This window comes from Diadema antillarum, unplaced genomic scaffold (genome assembly GCF_040938485.1).
Source record: "Diadema antillarum isolate AM-2024a unplaced genomic scaffold, OU_Dant_1.0 scf00000087, whole genome shotgun sequence".
NCBI lineage: Eukaryota > Metazoa > Echinodermata > Echinoidea > Diadematoida > Diadematidae > Diadema > Diadema antillarum.
The window spans coordinates 1801164-1819952 of NW_027270976.1; the positions used below are offsets into that span (position 1 = coordinate 1801164).

Sequence of the window (18789 nt, forward strand, 5' to 3'; positions counted from 1 at the left end):
TGATTTCAAACAATCTTCAAGTTTGTGTTGATGCCTTTGGTCTAGCAATCAGTAGCGTAGAATACTTTTTTTCTTTTATTTTGCAAGTGAATGAAAATTACAAATAAAATATCTCATTACCTACTTGCATCGATAATTCTTTTGGCTAAAACATGCATCTCCAATCTAAAATCAACAAACCAAGGCCCTAGTAGCTAGCAGAAAGTAGACATGTAGGTGGACACAAAGATATGACAATGTTACAACTATGGTATTGATATCTGTCTTCAAGTTTCTGGTAGTGAAATACATGTAATGTATAGTGTTCCTCAAACATATAGACACTTTTGTCTCTATGTGTCAAAAGTAAGTGTCAAATCGCTAAGGTTGCATAACTGGCACAAGTGTTCGAGATACACCAGACCAGGTGACAGTAAGCTGTTTAGTGGATATCTAGTTGTACGCAGAAATCACAACATGACAAATACTGCAGTGAGGGTATCTTTCAAATTGTCTTCTTTCCAAGCAAAAATCATGTGTGTAATATGCCCTAAACTAATGACTAAAACAATTTTCTGTGTATGTAAATTCAAAAGATTTTGTCACATGGGTGAGGTGTTTGTGTTTTTCCATGGTGTAGGTGTTTGAAAGGCTGGAGCTGATGCAACCCCCCTGTCCCTGTCACAGCAGACTCCTGATGACACCCAACACACAGGCACCAATCAGGACCAACAGGTGTGTTTTGACACGAGGAGGCCTTTGTCAAATTTAGAGGGGAATACACTCCAAATATGCTTGTGGAGTCATTTCATGTGATAGTAGTCTAATGCATCAATGAGGGTTCCTGACTTTCAGAAAATCCTTCAAAAGTTATGAATCTTTAAAGTTTTGGTTAACCATGTGCCATTCTTGGTGGACAAGAATGCTACAACTGTTTGTGATGTCACAGTATTAAAATGATATGAGGAAAATATACATATATTTTAACATATTTTGGTTTGTAGCATAATCAAAGAACTCATGGCTTTCCTCCTTCAGTTGTATGGGGAATGGAATAGTGTTACCCTCAACATAGTCTAACGAGTAAAAGGGTAATGCACTTTGTCATAAACATATCAGACTGACTTGCATTTTTGGTAAACTCTGTCCTTTTTCACTTCAACCCGTTGAGGGCGAGTCCCAAGTATACTCGGGCAGGCGTCTATGGGAAATGTGTGTTATAGCAAAATTAGCCCAACCTCAATGGGTTAAGATGCACATCTTGCCAATAGTCCGTTTTGTTGTTACTACAAAAGAGTATTAATTTCTTCCCTTATTCAATAATGATAATTATTATTATTTTTTGGAGGCATTTCTAGTCCTGGCAAGTGTGTACAATTGACATTCATAATACTGTTAACTCATTTTATTATAGCCTGTGACTAATTGTTCAGTCAATAGAAATTATATTGATGCTATACTATCCACCATGCTGTCTGCTTTGAAATGCAGAGACGGTTCCGCCAGAATGTCATATCGCATCCACACATCCGAGCTGGACCACTCACTGTCGGTCAGTGCCATGGGTGTGGTCACTGCTGGCCCTAAAGGTGGACATGCATCTGTGGAGGTCACAGCCTATGAGAGCTTTGGGGTCAACCAGACCACTGTTGTCCATGTAAAGGTCAGGGTCTAGAAATCAGTTCAAAATAGCTTGACCTGTGGGGACTGGGAATAAAAACTCCTCATGTCACATCATTATCTTTGCAGTGTTAGGGCTGAGAATTTAGTTTAAAAGAGTTACTGGTAGTCATACTTATCATTTATTAGGATAAACTCTTGAATTTTTTCATATTACTTTTTGTTGTGCTTGTATTTTTGATGATTATTATTGATCGTACTATCTTTGCATTACTTGTTAATTTATAGTTGAAGTTTGAATTTTCTTTAATTTGTCTCCCTCTAACAAATGAAATTTTTAAGATGGCAACTACTGATCTGTGGAGAGGGAGACAAATTGAAGAAAATTCAAACCTCAACCTTCACCCCTCTACTTAATATTCTCTTGCAATTTTATAGTTGTATGTATTTTGATGAACCATTCCAAAATCACTTGCCATGAATTTATTTTATTTGTTATCAATGATGTATCTTGGACAGGCATGAAAGTAGCAGTATCTGAAATGAGCCAATCTCATAACAGGAAAAATAAAAGACCAAACACTGATTAAAGTGTATAACTAGTGGAAAACACACATGCTTTCTTCATGTATGTTTTCTGTAGGTCAAGCCAGTGTCCTACATAGCTGTCCACTCCACCACCGGACTGACCACTCAGGACAAAAGCCTTACAGTCTTCCCCGTTGGAGTCTCACCCTCGTTTGCTGTCCGTTTCTATGACAACATTGGTGAGCCGTTTGATGCAACCAATGTCAGGCTTGACTATAGACTGCACAGGTTAGTGTACTTTTTGCATCCCTCATGATTTTGTTATTTTTAAGCCTGCTCAAAGCTCTTATCTTTTATTCAAAGTAAGGAATATTTATTGTCACTGCTCTTTTGCTTCTGCAATAGTTCTAGTGTATATGAGTTTGTGTTTTTGTTTGCTGGTTTTTGCTTTTATCCATGCGTATGCTTCTGTGTGTTTGGGTCTTTGATAGCATAGGATTTTGTAATTATTCAAACCTGAAAATTGGAAGCACAGGCTTAGAAAGCTAATGAGCCATTTACAATAACATCCATCTGCATTCACAAACGTTCAAGAAAGTACAAGTCTTTTTAGAGTCATGAAACAACTGACAGTGGATGCCGAGAGTGAAATGCCTTCAGCTTGATGAATAATTATAAAGTCATATTTGCTATCAGTCCAACTAGAAGTGTGTCCTTTACATGGAATGTTAATAACTTTCTCCTCATTTGACTAGATTTGATCGTCTGCAGTTGCAATCGGGTTCAGACAACATGACACTGATTGGTCGGTCAGCCCACATGGGAACCACGCTCCTCAAGGTGAATAATGTTTCTGTATTACTCTTATGTCACTTTCCCTTCCAATCAAATCATGATTCTTCTCCAGTGAAGTATATTGGACTGGCAAAATTTTACCATTATGATACCACATATTTTACCACATTCAACTCTGTTAAAATATCAAGAACAGAAAAGATGATATTCATGATAGGATCAAACTACAAATACAGAAATAGCATAGAGTACTGATACTGGACTTTTTCCATCAGTATTCCCTATAATTTATTGTCTTGTATCTGCGAACAAAGCCTTGCCAAAATTCACATACATTGTAACAAATTCCACAAAAAGCATGAGTGAAGGGGGTTACTTTAGAATGTTTTTGATTGTGCCATACTAGTTAGACATCCTACAGTGTACCTTGCTACATACATGATGGTATAAACACATTTGATTTTTTGTAATTATGCAGTCATTCAGCACTAGTGTTGGAATTTGGATGTGTCCTATCAGGCAATAGATACATGTAGCTGAGGTTGACTTGAGCTCATCCATGTCACAGCAGAGATTGTTTGTGCCAACTGAAATGATGATGATGATGGTGGTGATGATGATGATAATGATGATGGTGATGATGATGATGATGATGGTAATGATGGTGGTGATGGTGGTGATGGTGGTGATGGTGGTGATGATGGTGATGATGATGATGATGATGGTGATGATGGTGATGATGATGGTGATGATGGTGATGATGGTGATGATGGTGGTGGTGGTGGTGATGATGGTGATGATGGTGATGATGGTGGTGGTGGTGGTATTGGAATGTATTCACATATAAATTGAGCAGATCAGAGCAAAGTTCATGTAGTAGCATGTGTGCTGACAGTATCTTGAATGATCCCATCTTGTGTTTTCATTGCCATACCAGGTTTGGGATAGTGAAAATCCCTGGATTGATGACTATGTCAGTATTCCTGTTGGTAGTGTTATCAGGCCAGAGGAGGGGCTAGTTGTTGGAGATATCATCTGCCTGGGATCACCGCTTCTTTCTCAGGAAGGTGGGTGCTGTCATTTTTTTTTCCCCTACTGAAATGACTACTTGTCTCAGAGTGAATGAATGAACAGATGATTCATTCATTCATCCATTTCATTTATCAAATCCTTCCCTCCTTCCTTCATTAATTAATTAATTAATTGATTGATTCATTCATTCATTCATTCATTCATTCATTCATTCATTCATTCATTCATTCATTCATTCATTCATTCATTCATTCATTCATTCATTCATTCATTCATTCATACATTCATTCATTCATTCATTCATACATTCATTCATTCATTCATCCATCCATCCATCCATCCATCCATCCATCCATCCACCCATCCATCCATTGTTAGATTACATAAATGTGGACTCAGTGAATGTGTAATTAGAATTTTAAGTATTTGTACTCCAATATCTTTCTGATAGTAGTACTAATGAGTTTTTTTTATATACTCATCTTGTGACCCATATAGAGAGCAGCAACCAGAATCAGTCTGAGTGAATGTGAAAACGTTATTTGTTTTGCGTAGATTCATTTTTGACAGTCCATATGAAGGAGAATATTATTCTTGCCCTTCCTCTCGCTGAGATTTTATACCTGTTGTCGAAAGTGATGCAGGTTTCTGATGGACATAATTCAATTACCAATCTCTCGTCAGATTGTCAGTGGGGATTCTCACGTCCATTAAACACACATTTTTGCATTTACAGCATTTTGAATGGTATGCCATATGTAAGTCTGAATACATCTTATTCTTTTCTTAATCCCACACAGGTCAGCGAGGGTCATGGAGTTCGTCAGATAACAGCATCATTAAAGTTCAAAGGTTAAGTGGTGTGGCCATGGCACTGACCCCTGGAACAGTCACCCTCACCCACCATGTAAATCTAGTGACATCAGCACAGGTTTGTATTCAGATTTTGTTTTTGTTTTTTGAAAGTCAGTCTGTCTCAATACTAAGTAAAATATTTCACCTGTCACCTTGAATTCAAGTATTCTGCCAGTCATCTCAAATTTAAATACAAATGCTACTGCAGTACCCCCCTAGCTGCAAGTAGATGTTCTATCACCCAACTGGTCAGTGAATGGAACAAAGAAATGGCTACTTTAGACATCATTTTGGAAAGAAAGATTTTTAAGGTTTGCATGTAAAATACATGGTAATGTCATTGCTTTAATATCATCCAGAGAAGATTTGTGAAAGAGTACTGTGTGTGCACTGTAAATATCATTTGTAATGAAAAATAAATGTCAATACAATTTCATTGTTTTTTTCAGGTTTCCATTGGCACCATTGTCCGGATTAGCCTAGAGGCTAATGAGAACAGCTTCCTTTCTTCTGTTCCTAATGATGACACTATCTATGCTTCAGTGAAACTTAATGGTGTCTCAAGTGTGAAAGGTAAATACTGAAATAGTGAATTATATAAATAGTGAATTCATTGTATGGTGCACCTTTTTAATGCTAAAAGAACTTAGCTGTTTCAGAGGTTTAAAAAAAAAAGGGCTAGTGCTTGCTGATTTCCAATTTTGCAGATGCTTTTGCCCAAATTCACAAAGGTTGTTAAAATTGTAGTACATGAATCATGTATTTTTTTTTCTACATAGATGTGTATGACAGATTAAATGTCACACATATTGTCTTTCCCTTGTTTCATGCATGTGACCTGATTTCACTATTCCAAGGAACCTGTTGTGCTTCAGAGGAGCATGATATTCTTTATAGGGTTGCTGGAAAGTGAAATCGTAGAACCCAATGATAGGACACAACGAGAAATTATGTAAATATTATGCAGAGAGTGATCTGATTTGGGATTTCAGCTTTCCATTTCATGATCGTCATTTCCAGTAAAACTTGTTTTGAAAACAATTGTTGGTGAATTATTTGATCAGGTGAGAATTGTGGTACTGAGAGGCTGTCCCAGGAGTCGATTACACCCCCTTTCCAGTGTGAGCTCCAGTTTGCTGACAGGAGCAGTCCCGTGACCCCCAGTGAGCTCTTCCAGGTTACTGCAGGATTCAACCCTCAACATGGTGAGATGGGATGTATGCATTTTTCTAAAAAGACAATGAGATAAGAGTGTCAAAATTTGATTGCAAAACTTGGGCTGTTTCTTGAACATTCAGCAAAAAATATCAACATTGTGGTCTCATTGATTTTCAAAGGACTATCAGTATCAATTTGTAACTTGCTGATGTTTGCCCGTTTAAATGCTTTAAGCATGCAAATATCTCCTTATTCCTCTTAGGAGCCTTTATGATATTGATACGTGTATGTTGGATAACTTGACGTTTCTGATGTTATTTGATGTCACAGTCAAATGACCTGTAATGAAAATCGTTCAATGATTCGCCTGACACCACTCCAGTTTGCTCTGACCTTATGCTTGTATTTCACTGCACTTATATGAATAACTGCATTGCGTGTAATATCCTCCTGATTATTATTTTTGGGATGTTATGATGGTGATGATGTAAGTAACACTTCAATCTGCTCCATGACCTTTGAACCTTTTGATGACCTAGGTACCTACTACTGTAGAATCAGTCAGCTGAAGCTGAGACACACGCCCTCATTCCTCAGCACCATGGACACCTCTCTGATCCTTTCCGCCCGGCTACTCTCCATACCTGGCCAGCGCAGGATAGTCTCCGATCAAGTCACCTTCACTTTCCTCCCTGCCTACACCGCTCAGCAGACGACTGCCACTCTAACCCTGTTTAGCAGACGAGAGGACATTGGTATTGAGGGTGTTCCTTCTGTACTGACAAATGTCCAGGTATGACTCTTGTGACGACTCATCGTGCAATGACTGACCTCACAAAAACTCCTTAAGTTATTTTCTATAATTGATATGTAGTTTTGAAAATAATGATTGATATATGCCATTACTCTAGCTGGACTAGGTAGAAGATTTTAATTGTTGTCTTTGTAGATTTTCTTCCATCCTATCGGACCAACTTATAAATAGACTGAAATTCCTCTCTAATGTTTTCTCATTTTCTGTAATCACAGGCTTCAACCAATGATACAGAAGTGATAGCTCTGGGAAAGCCGTACCTCCAGGGCAAGACAAAGAAATTCCCTGTGGCTCTAGTGGACTCTTCCATTTCTCAGTATGGCCCTGCAATACTTCATGCCTCAGTGGAACTCTCCAATACAGTAACAGGGCAGCAAATAATTGTGCCCATCAAGATCAACTTAGTGCCTGTTGTGGGTGAGTACTGAATTTGCATTTCTTCATATTCAGAGCAGTTGACTAAACTAAATCATTGTTGTCGTTTTTATTGTGCATGAGCGTAATCATGCAACTTGGATGAAACCTTTGTCGTGGCAACTATTGCTAACTTGATTACAAGCAAATTATCTTTCAAGGCTCCTACTATGTTGGTGGCATCAGAGTCATTAATATTCTTCTGTAAAAATGGAATGACACTGACAGTGATGATTGTGTTGATGATGATGATGATGATGATGATGATGATGATGATGATGATGATGATGATGATGATGATGATGATGATGATGATGAATATAGTAGTACTAGGAGTAGTAACCAAACAAAAACTAGTGTTGTAATTGTTGCTGTTTTATTTTACTTAGTTGCTATGAATTGCAAGGTCAGGATATAAAGATGTAGGGGGGATTTTATGTGATTAATCAAAGTAAGAACCATGGATAGGTTGATCTAAATTCACTTGACTGAATTTATGATGTACTTCTCTTGTCTGAACCAGCAACGGAGGATCCAGTGACAGGCTGGGCCAGTGTACTCCATCTCTTCCTCCAGCACTACCAGACGTGGCTCTTCTTCCTTATCTTCATCTTAGCTGTGGCTGCCATGGTGCTTATATGTAAGTCTACCTCACTCTCTTATCTCTCTTTCTCTCCTCCTTACTTTCCTTGTACAGTAGCTCCATCCCCTTTTTAGTTTACTATTGTGTTTTGTTTGTTTATTTCTGGTCAGTGGCCGAGGCAGCTCTGTATGTCCTTGTGTTACATGTGTGTGTGCTTATATATGTACTTCATTGTATTTGGAAGGTAGTATGATCAATGTATAGACCTGTAAAGGATATTTTCTGTGCAAATATACACATTTTATGTTTAAGTGCAATAAATTCCAGGTATGGGCCAGATATAAAAAATCATTGAGACCAAGTTTACAAATGAGTGTAAAACAGAGTAAAGGATAAAATTCACAAAGTTCTGAATATTGTATGATGGGTGGTGTAAAGGTACCTCTTAGAGACTTAACATGTGTTGCCATCCTGTCTGTGATCTGAATTAATGCTTGAGTACAGGTTCTTCATCGCAGGAAAAATCAAATATTAGAATCAGAACTGTGAAAGAGGTACTTCCATTCTTTTACAATGCACTTCATTTGACTTACTTTACTTTACTTTTTCCAGAACGATGGTGTAGGTCAGAGCCTGTTCATCGATCAGGGTTATATCCTCAGCTGCTCTTGATTCAATTTATAGCCTGGGCTAATCTCATTCAAATATGTATATTAAAGTGATATTCTAATAATCTATGGGACCTACACATGGCAGAAAGGAATGAAAACTGCTTGAGACCAAGGACTTAATGTAGTAGTTATGCGTAGTCAAATACATAATTCTTCTATGCTTGTCCAGCTTATTCTTAGAGGCATTCACAGATCACACGAAGACCATATCACTACCAACACAACTAATGTCTCCTGTTTCTCTCTCTCTAGGCTATCATGTCTTCCTGGCTCCACGTTACTACGTAGCAGGAGCAACATCAGGGGCTTTCCTCCATTCCCCAGCCCCTGGCTCACCAGTCTCTGCCCCACCCCCTTACTTCCAGCACTCGCCAGGTAAGACACATTCTGACTGAGGCAGTTATATCATAAAGAACACATTATGCACAATACCAAGCTAAAATGTTTTGTTTTCATACATCTGCCACCAAAGGGTGCCAGAAGTATAATTTTTTGGTTGCTTTGCACATGCAGGTCATATCAAAATCGTTATGTGCACATTGCCTTCCATTTCTGGTGAGTGTAAACTGTAGAGGACTTTTAAGTACATGAAAGTTTAGTTGTCATTGTGGTCAATTTGAGGACTAGATGGAATACCAAAGAAAGTGTCCTCTACCTTTTGCATCGTGGTGAAATTTACATTAGAAAATTTTGGTTTGTCTATTAAATTCAGCTTTCCAATGTCATTACCAAATAAGGCTTTTTCATATCAGTTGTGATGATTCAAGTGGGTTTATTTTTTCTGCTTGATTTAAAGTGTTTTGAATGGGCCATTTAAGTTTAAAGATAATTGTAATTGTTATGATCTTTCTGCGAGAAATCCAAACAGTATTGGTCGACATTACACAGTACATTCCAATGTAAATATTGCCACCACATGTCGACTTACAAAGGATTGGCCTCAAACCAGTTTGGCTCAAATCGTGTGCTACAGATTTAGTCATGAAGTTTCCTGTGATATTTTGAGGATAAACCAGCAATGAATACCAGGTGTTCGCAGCCAAAGTTTGCTCACCATGTAACAGCCTAGCCAAAAAGAACCTTAACGTGTAACTGAATTTATCTTTATTTTATTCATCATGCCACTATCTTTTATTTTGCTCATGTGCATGTCCTGAATCATTATTATTTTTTCTTTTGTCGTCTGTTGTGTCTTCTCCTTCTCTTCCTCCTGTGTTCTTCCCTTAGAGTATAATAACCCGTACAGACCCCATAAATCAGGGGCCACTCCTCAAATTGACAACTCGTCACCACCACACTGGAAGCAGTCAGGGAATAATTCAGCTCAAGGTCTTTCTTTCTTCCATCAAGAAATACTGTTTGCTCCATTATCATTCCGATTGTTCAGAATTGCAAATGAGTTAACTTCCTGCATGTATTCACTCTCCTGCATTTCTGTCTTTACATGTTTTTTCACTATGCTCACCACCAAAGGAAAACAAGTATAATTATATATATTTATTTATAGGCTGCATGTCTAATGATTTGAATCTTTATTTGAAAGCCAATTTTTCTATGTCTATTGCAAGTGTGTTAACCAAAAACAGCATGACATGGAAGACTGCTATATAAACATTAGATGTTCCTTTTTTATGCCTCCTCCACGAAGTGTCGCCGGAGGCATTATTAGGCCATGGGGTGAGCTGGTTTTTTCGCTTGTTTCGTTCCGACAACTGCGGCACTAAAATTTCTCCACAGCTACGTGTAAACAAATAACCAAAAAGTCTACAGGAAAAAGTTCGACACAAACCCTCCTGTAGTATTTTGGTAATTTAGGGGGAAACAGTGAACTTTTTTGTCACTGAGGAGCTGAATATGTACACTTTGCCGTGTACGATATTCATTCGCGAACGATCATGTGATGTATGTTATCCAATCCGAATCGAGAATTATCGTTTACGAGTCAAAATGGCCGCCCCCTGTGAGCCTGTCGACGCGTCTACGTCGTCTGCTCTGCCGAAACTTTTAAGATGCGTTATTATGCATGTAACATCGATGAAGTTTGAAAATTTCACGGCCATGACAAACCTAAGATAGACGAAACCTATTTTGTGTGCCAAAGAGTGGATCAAATTGAGTGGGGGAGACCGTGAAATCGCAGACCAGAACGAAGTGATTCAGCTGCTCGGGGGACTGACTGCAACCTACGTAGGATAATTTACAGGTTAGTTTACGTGCGTACAGTCGACAGTCGTAGCAGTCGACACTGCAGTGCAGTCTCTCTCATGTTATATGCGTAATGTTAATGACCATGATGACTACAAGTACATTGTACAACGTTAGCTATGTTATGAACGTTGCTTGTGTATGTTATAATGGGCGCTAATGCAGTAGCTTAGCCATTAGCGTGTCTGTTACATTTTAGATAAATTATCTTGAATTTCACCTTGGCATGGCATAGCGCCGTTATAATGTAGCCTAACAATGTCAGATGTAATTTTACATGTTGTTCTATGTACAGCCCAGGTTAGGTTGATGTGGCTGATCGGTGATATTGTTTTGTAAAAATCTTGACACACAGGACTGGATTGAAAAAGGTCTAAACTGCATGTCAATTTATATTTTCATAATCATGGCCATGGAGTATTAATATTAAAAATCCATCCTGTTTCTCTCACCCCGAAATTGGCGAATCCCCCCTCAAAACACACATTTAGCATCTCATTAAATTAACTTATTAATATTTGATATAAATAGGTCTAAAAAACCAACAATGACAAGAACATAATTTCAACAATTAAACTCCCTAAAACATATGATTACCATTATGTTGTGCCAAACTATAAAGCAGTGGGTGGTGGCGATAGTGAAAGGCCAAGGATTACTAGTATTAATGATGATAAGGCAGTTGTATTCATAATTATGATAATTGATATTTCATGTGATCAGGTGCTGAAAGCTGTAGATGTAATTTAAAATCAGTAATTGGACTGCAAGTACAAGTTGAAGTAGTTGATGATGACAATGATCATGAGGTGTTAATGATTACCTGGCATAGTACTAGGGCCTATTGGTAATTACAAGATTCAAATATTGGCAGTCAATAGTCTACCGTACATTTAATGATATGTTGAGTGTAATGTTCAACCCCTCCCTCTAGCGTTTAGCCTTTTTTTCCCCCTAACAAAATCCAACGGCTAATCATTGCTGTTCATTTCTCCATTGTATTGAATAGGATTCCATGAAACGTGCTACAAGAGGTTTATAGATAGCAAACGCCTGAATCTCGCTAGGAAACGAAAGCTGAAGGAGGAGCCTGGTCCGTCAGCAGGAGCATCTGTTTCCTCCCCTAAGACGCTCACATCAAGATCAAGATTTTCTTCTGGAAGCTCTTCAGGTTTTGCTGTGTTGCCTGTAAAATGCATCATTTGCAACAGAGTCAACCTGCTCATTACTTGCCAAGGGAAATAGGTTAATATGATTGATATTGAAGCATGAAAACATTGTCATGTTACTATAAGTTGTCCTTGATAAAATGGAGCAATATATATACACCACTGAAACATTCACACACATACACAAAGAACTTCAGTGCAAAGTTCAGAAACAACAGAATGTACTGTATATGCACCAGTGCTTTGGTCAATGTGATTGATATTCAAGAATTGATATCTTACCAAAGTTGTGCATGATAAAATGTCTTTGTAATACAGATTGCTTCCTGTATTTTGAATGCCAATGTTTATGCAACATGTTTTGACTCCTTGCCTCAGTATGTGATTGTTCGCCCTTTAGCAAACATTTCTGCCCACTATGATGATTTGATTAGGGTTGAATTATTCTAAGAACAAAGATGTTTTCCTAAGTGTGGTTTTTTTCATAAAACTGAATGACTACAATTAAAATTTGTTTCTCCAACTCTGGGAAAAAGAATATGTAAATATTATTAATACTGAAACAGAATGTTCATGTAGAAAGGTCAGTACAATGTAGGTGTGAGTACAAAATCAGTTTGCTAAAACTAATACACACCAGCCAAATGAAAATTGTGCATAAGTTTAGTCAGGTTTGCACAGATCCTCTGATATTGGAAGTTAATTGCAATGTTATCATAATTTTTAATGCCAAACCTGTTTTATTCTCTCCAAGATTTTCAGGTACACATTGCCTCCAATACAGAATCCAACAGTTTTCACTCATGAATGGGTAAACTATAATTTTGCCTTTATTTTATATATTGGCATTTTTCAAAACTTTTACACCCTTTCAAGGATATTTGGACCATGGAATGTTCCAGGAAATTTATTAAAACTAGAAAATTTGACTGATTATCATTTTGAGCTATCTTACATGAAAGGAGGTAGTGTCCCACCATGCTGTAACCTAATGATAGCAATGAAAACTTCAAGAAATTTTATGAAGATTAAATTTTCTAAAGTACTGTATAATATTTCATGAACAACGTGATTGCTAAGTGATCTAAGTATATTAAAGCTTCTGAAGAAGAAGAAGAAGAAGAAAAGAAAAACATGTTTACTGATAAACAATATGATCTGTTTAATAGTAATGTCTCATGTGTGTAAATGAGTTTGTATGTGTGCGTGTGAGTGTTTATAATATGTCAGCGTTTTTATGCACCTGTGTATGTGTAATGCACTGATCAATACATGTATTATATCATTGTGTGTGTTCATGTTTATGATCATCTTTTTTATGATGCTGATGTGATAAATGGCCAAGGCATGTAGAATAATATTTTAATACACTTGGGTATATTGAATCTTCATAACTATGTGTGTGCGTATGTGTGTGTGCATGTGAGGGTGTGTGTGTGTGTGTGTACAAGAAGATTCTCCCACATGCACGCGGACACACACACAAACAAACGCACTGAATTTTTTCTTTTTTTTTTTGCCTTGAATGATTAGTCATTTGATTAATAACATGTCTTTGAACAGAATATAAGGCATTTGCCTTGACCTCTGACGGTCAGTCAGTGCTCTCTCTCTCTTATGGTCTCGAACCACTTTGCTCTTGTCTTCCTTTGCATAGCCAGCATCGGGAAAAGCTGAAACATGAGATATAATGCAACTATTAAACCAAAACTTCACTTTTTTTTCTAGGTATATGGCTAAAAGCAGTGCTTTACAAATGTGTATATGTATTTCAGCTTAGAAACACCATGGGAACTATACTGCGGCTAGCAGCCCCATACGCATAACTGCGGCCAGCAGCCCCATACGCATAGCGTCATGGGGCTGTGAACTGTAGCATACAGGATCATGACGGAAGTTTTATCGCGGACAAATATCAACTTAAAATCGGGAAAAAATCTTCAATTTGAAGACTTATTAATAAATTTGAAGTATTGATAACAGAGTTCGTGCAAGGGTTGCTTCTGCAAATAGTTCCTTTCTGTTCAAATTGATGACTAAATGTGACTCGGTCGAGAGGAAACTGGGAGAACTACACTGAATTGACGGCCAGCGCATGCACACACAGACAGCTTAATATCCAGTCAATGGATTCGAAATTTGTGCGCAGTGATGTGTGCGCCTGCGCTGACCGTCAATTCAGCGTAGTTCTCCCAGTTTCCTTTCGACCGAGTCGCATTTAGTCATCAATTTGAACAGAAAGGAACTATTTGCAGAAGCAAACATTGCACGAACTTTGTTATCAATACTTCAAATTTATCAATAAGTCTTCAAATTGAAGATTTTTCCCCGATTTTAAGTTAATATTTGTCCGCGATAAAACTTCCGTCATGATCCTGTATGCTACAGTTCACAGCCCCATTACGATATGTGTATTGGGCTGCTGGTCGCAGTTTATAAAATATGGATTTTCGCAAAAACTACAGGATATTTCGAGGAGAACTTTTTACAGTATATTTAGGATGTACAAAACATCACATTTCCGCATTCAGAAAGTAGTGCCAGTGTTGCTGGAACGAAACCCATTTTCTAAGCCTCTTTTTCAGCTTCACCCCATGGCCTATATGTTTTCGGGTTGTCCGTCCTTCCGTCTGTCCGTCTGTCCGTCCGTAATAAAATGTTGTGGACAGCATAACTGAAAAACGGTTTGAGGTATCCTAATGAAATTTGGCATCAGGATGTATGTACGAGTGGGCAAAGTTTTGCCTATCAACTTTTGGGTGCACATGCTCAAGGTCAAAGGTCAAAAGGTCAAAGTCAAATGCTCTAAATCTCACTATTTCCCCTGTATCTATGCAATGCCTGAAGGTATTTTCTTGAAACTTAGTGTATACATGAACTACCAAATAAAGATTCACCAGAGAGAGTTTTCGGTCATGAGGTCAAAGGTCAAAAGTCAAGTGAAAATGTTAAAATTTCACTTTTTTCTCCATATCTCACAAATATACCAAGGTATCTCATGGAACTTAGTGCATGTACTAACTGGCAGTGATCATCTAGGGAATTTAGGGATCGTGGGGGTCAAAGGTCGCGGGTCAAAGGTCAAGTCAACTCATCAGAATGTCACTATTTCCCTCTTATCTAGATGCAATGCCTGCAGGATTTTCTTGAAACTTTAGTGTTTGCATGTATTACCCAATAGAGATTCTCTTGGAAGTGTCTTGCCCAAAAGTCAAAGGTCAAGTGAAAGTGCTAAATTTCATTTCTTCCTTACACTTATGAAAGGGCCAAAAGTCAGGTACAAATCCTCAAATCACCCAAAACCTGCACTCTTAGACAGTATAGCCATTCATCCAATTAAACCTAGCTCAAGGAAAGTAAACATTCAACACATTTGTGACAAACCTGTCATTTTGATATTTTGCCAATTATGTGAAATTGTCATCAAGCATTGTCAAAGACATTGTGCTATAGACCTATTAGGAGAACCATGCATTATGGTGGAGGCATACCAGTTGCCATAGCGACATTTCTAGTTTTTTAAGCAAGATGGGTCTCAGGCTTTAACATGTATCTTTTCACTTTTCCTCAAAGCTTTCTTTGTTAATTGACTTGATGCTAATCTGCCTCATCAACTTTCTTCTTTCCCAGTTTTCCTTTGACATAACTCTCTTTCACATAACATGTGACATCATATGCTGTTTATCATTATCTTTAGAGAAAAAAACTTCTTTCATTCTTTTTCATTCCATCATGAGGAATATCCTCATAAATAAAGAGGAAAATGCCTCAAACTGTGTTGAAATTATTCACAATTTCTTGATTCACAATTTCTTGAGATTTATTCTGTATACATCTTGTGATATTGTTGTACGTACTTCTCATGGCATTACTGAAACATTGTGCGCTAACATCAGCCATAGCTGCTTCCATAAATCTCTACAATGTTTACAACTTCATTCATCCTACTGTAGAAATACATAAGCCAATCAATTGGGCATCATTTCTGAACTGAAAGTAATTGAAGACCTGTCTGTATGTGTATGACTGGTTATCCCTGGAAATTATAGTTTATCCAACCAAAGGCTCATATTTCTGTTCAAGGCATCATATTTTCCTGCTGGTAGATCAAAACCTCTGTTAGTGTGAGTGTGATAAGATTACAGAGAATAAATGTTTCTCTCTGAAGATACCTGTTATTCCCAGTTGGCTTGATGCGTGGTAGACTAGAGTAGTATATAGATGCTTGGTATTGAGTTTAAATTTGCTTTATACCTTCCCAACAGTTGATTGGAGCAATGTATGAGAAAACTGAAAGCAAGATCCACGCTCCATCATTTTTTAGAGGGCTTTATGACATATTTAGTATCCTGCATTTACCTGGAAGGGCAGTTAAACACATGTAGAAAAAAGTAACCAGTCAAGTGACAATATTTCTTCATTTGGCAAGACTGGAGAATGATATGATTAGATTATATATCTTAATGCTAAAAAGGAGTAGGGGTGGAACTACATTTCTAGGAGTCAGACATACAGTTCAGGTGTCATAATAACAGTAAGCCATCACATGTCCATCAAACATGCGTATCAAACATCTGCTTGTTTGTTGTCTTTGCGCTTATTCCTTTAATCAATTCATTCCCATTGGTTATACATACTTTTAGTAATATATGTATGCAAGGTACACACACACACACACATACACACACATACACACACACACAAAAAAAAAAAACACCTTTACTGGTTGCTTAGATTTCACTGTGTAGGCACTGCAGAGCTTTTGTCTGCATCCATTTAGCAAAGAATCACTATTTCTGCTTACATCTCGAAAAAGTGCATGCTACACGACTGTTTGTAGCAGCCTTTTATGAAGCTGTTGACCAAAGGTTGATATTAAACTTGTTATTTGCAGCACATGAGAATGTTGAGCATGTAAAATCCAATGTAGTTTAGAATTGCCTACATGAAATTTGAATTTACTGTAGATGTTTTGATGAAAGTTTTGAAATGCGTTTGTATTAACTCCTGACTAAATGGATGATGATAATTTTGGATGTCCATATTTTGTATGTTTGCTACTAAACATGTGCAGCATTTTTTTAATGCTTTTGGTATATGCCTAAACGAAGTTATGATTTCTGTTTTTTTGCTCCTCTAGTATTTTCGTTCTTAACCATGTGTATGATTACATTGCTATTAGGTTGTATATTTTGAGCTTTGTCCATATTGGAGTGAGTGTTGTCCAACAGAATGGAGACACTTGACTTAAATAAGTTTTATGGTCACTGAACTTAGCTAACAACTGCAATAATGGAAGCCTAACAGTGCAGAAAGTCTGAATTTAGCTGCCAACAGAAATGGCAAAGTCAAGATATTGGCTTTAGTAATATTATTTATCAAAGCCTACTTCACCTTAAAGGGCCAGAGGGGCTCCAAGGCCCTCTTCTCAGGAATATCTTCTGCTGCCTTGCAATGGCTGTGACTTTTGCAGCAATTCGTCATGACTTATTTTTTTTAGATGGCTTCTGCACATTTCATACAACATACAGTGCACTCCCGTTACAACGAACACGGCTATAATGAAATTTCGTTATAACGAAGTAAATCTTCTGGTCCCAAAATTATCACCATTAAAGTCTGTGGTGCAAAATTCACTTACAACGAACACGGTTATAACGAAATTTCCGTTATAACGAAGTCTTTTCCGAGCTCCACAGACAAAGACAAACAAAGAAATGTGCTCCGTTATAACGATATGCGAATTGCTTTCGAACAAGCATTTATAGCGTCTCTGCATAGGTGAACGCTTCACACCACCGTGTGTTCGCTCCTTATGTCACGCACAGTTTCTGAGGGGAACTTGTGTTTATCATTTTAATACAGTTATCCCATCACATTTCACATAGCTTTCCAGTGTATGATGAGTATTCAGCAAACAGAATATGATATAATACGTGGTTTCCTTGTTTTCGTTATATATTGTATTTGTTCGGTTATAACAAAATTTCGTTATAATGAAAGAAAACTGCCGGTCCCGAGTATTTCGTTATAATGGGAGTGCACTGTATGTAGAGAGCAGACATGCGGTTCAGCTGGCAGATTACAAAAACCAACTATATCTCCATCAAAACTTGGAAAATAGCTTGCGTGCTATCATATTGCAAAGCAGTGCTCATTTCTGTAAAGCAATACCATTCCCATTATTTACACTTTTATTAATTTGTTTGTGACACATATTTTGGTAAGTAAAACAAATTAAAGAGTGGTTTAAATTAAACAAATAGAGAAAACAGTAGAAACTTGCAGAACATGAGGAAAACAGAAAAAGTAAGGATTGGAAATAAAGAAAGATGTGTTTACAGTTTGCCAAAATGACTTTATCTATGAATAGAGTGCCGTTTATTGAGTGATGATAAATTGCAAGCCACTGCACTTTCAGATTATGAGAATAAAAATAAAAGATAATTCTGATGTTGAAACAAAGAATATTACATGATACAAAAAAATGAAAGTAAAGGAGAAGAAATATTGTAAAAAATGCATCATAACCTTTCTCATATAATAATCCATACCCGCAAAGTACATTTGTATAACATGCTTGTAGGAAGTTATGTGTTAGATTAATAGCCCTATGCTATCCCCCCCTCCATCCTCTATAATTTCTTGGTAGTCTGGCTCGGTACATCACATTAAGTGTAGATGTGCTCATTAAATTTTGGGCAAATCCCTCAAGGTCAAAGGTCACTAAACTCCAGTCTAAGTTGGCATCTTTCAGGTGTAACTTCATGGAGGAATATCCCATAGCTAGTATAGTTTGGTGAAAAAAAAAAGAAAAAGGAAAAAAGTAGAAATTGATAGAAAATTATTTGCTTGAAATTACACTGGTGAAAGGTTAGAGGTCAAAAGTCACTCAGTAGAGTGACACTGTACTTTTTGGCCAAAACTGTCATTTTCAGACATTGCTTCTGCATGGAATACTGTAAA

General features: G+C 37.3%; 1 protein-coding gene across 1 annotated transcript in view; it reads left to right on the plus strand.

The window, feature by feature from the left end:
- LOC139718040 (nuclear pore membrane glycoprotein 210-like) overlaps positions 1 to 8844 on the plus strand; it is a 33032-nt gene extending 24188 nt beyond the window's left edge. The window contains exons 30-41 of the mRNA XM_071629529.1: positions 620 to 714; positions 1471 to 1642; positions 2243 to 2415; positions 2883 to 2967; positions 3860 to 3989; positions 4755 to 4885; positions 5259 to 5382; positions 5874 to 6014; positions 6507 to 6760; positions 6997 to 7198; positions 7719 to 7835; positions 8702 to 8844. Coding sequence (XP_071485630.1) covers positions 620 to 714; positions 1471 to 1642; positions 2243 to 2415; positions 2883 to 2967; positions 3860 to 3989; positions 4755 to 4885; positions 5259 to 5382; positions 5874 to 6014; positions 6507 to 6760; positions 6997 to 7198; positions 7719 to 7835; positions 8702 to 8844 — 1767 coding nt within the window. The remainder of the gene's footprint in view (positions 1 to 619; positions 715 to 1470; positions 1643 to 2242; positions 2416 to 2882; positions 2968 to 3859; positions 3990 to 4754; positions 4886 to 5258; positions 5383 to 5873; positions 6015 to 6506; positions 6761 to 6996; positions 7199 to 7718; positions 7836 to 8701) is intronic.
- The last annotated feature ends 9945 nt before the right edge of the window (positions 8845 to 18789 follow it).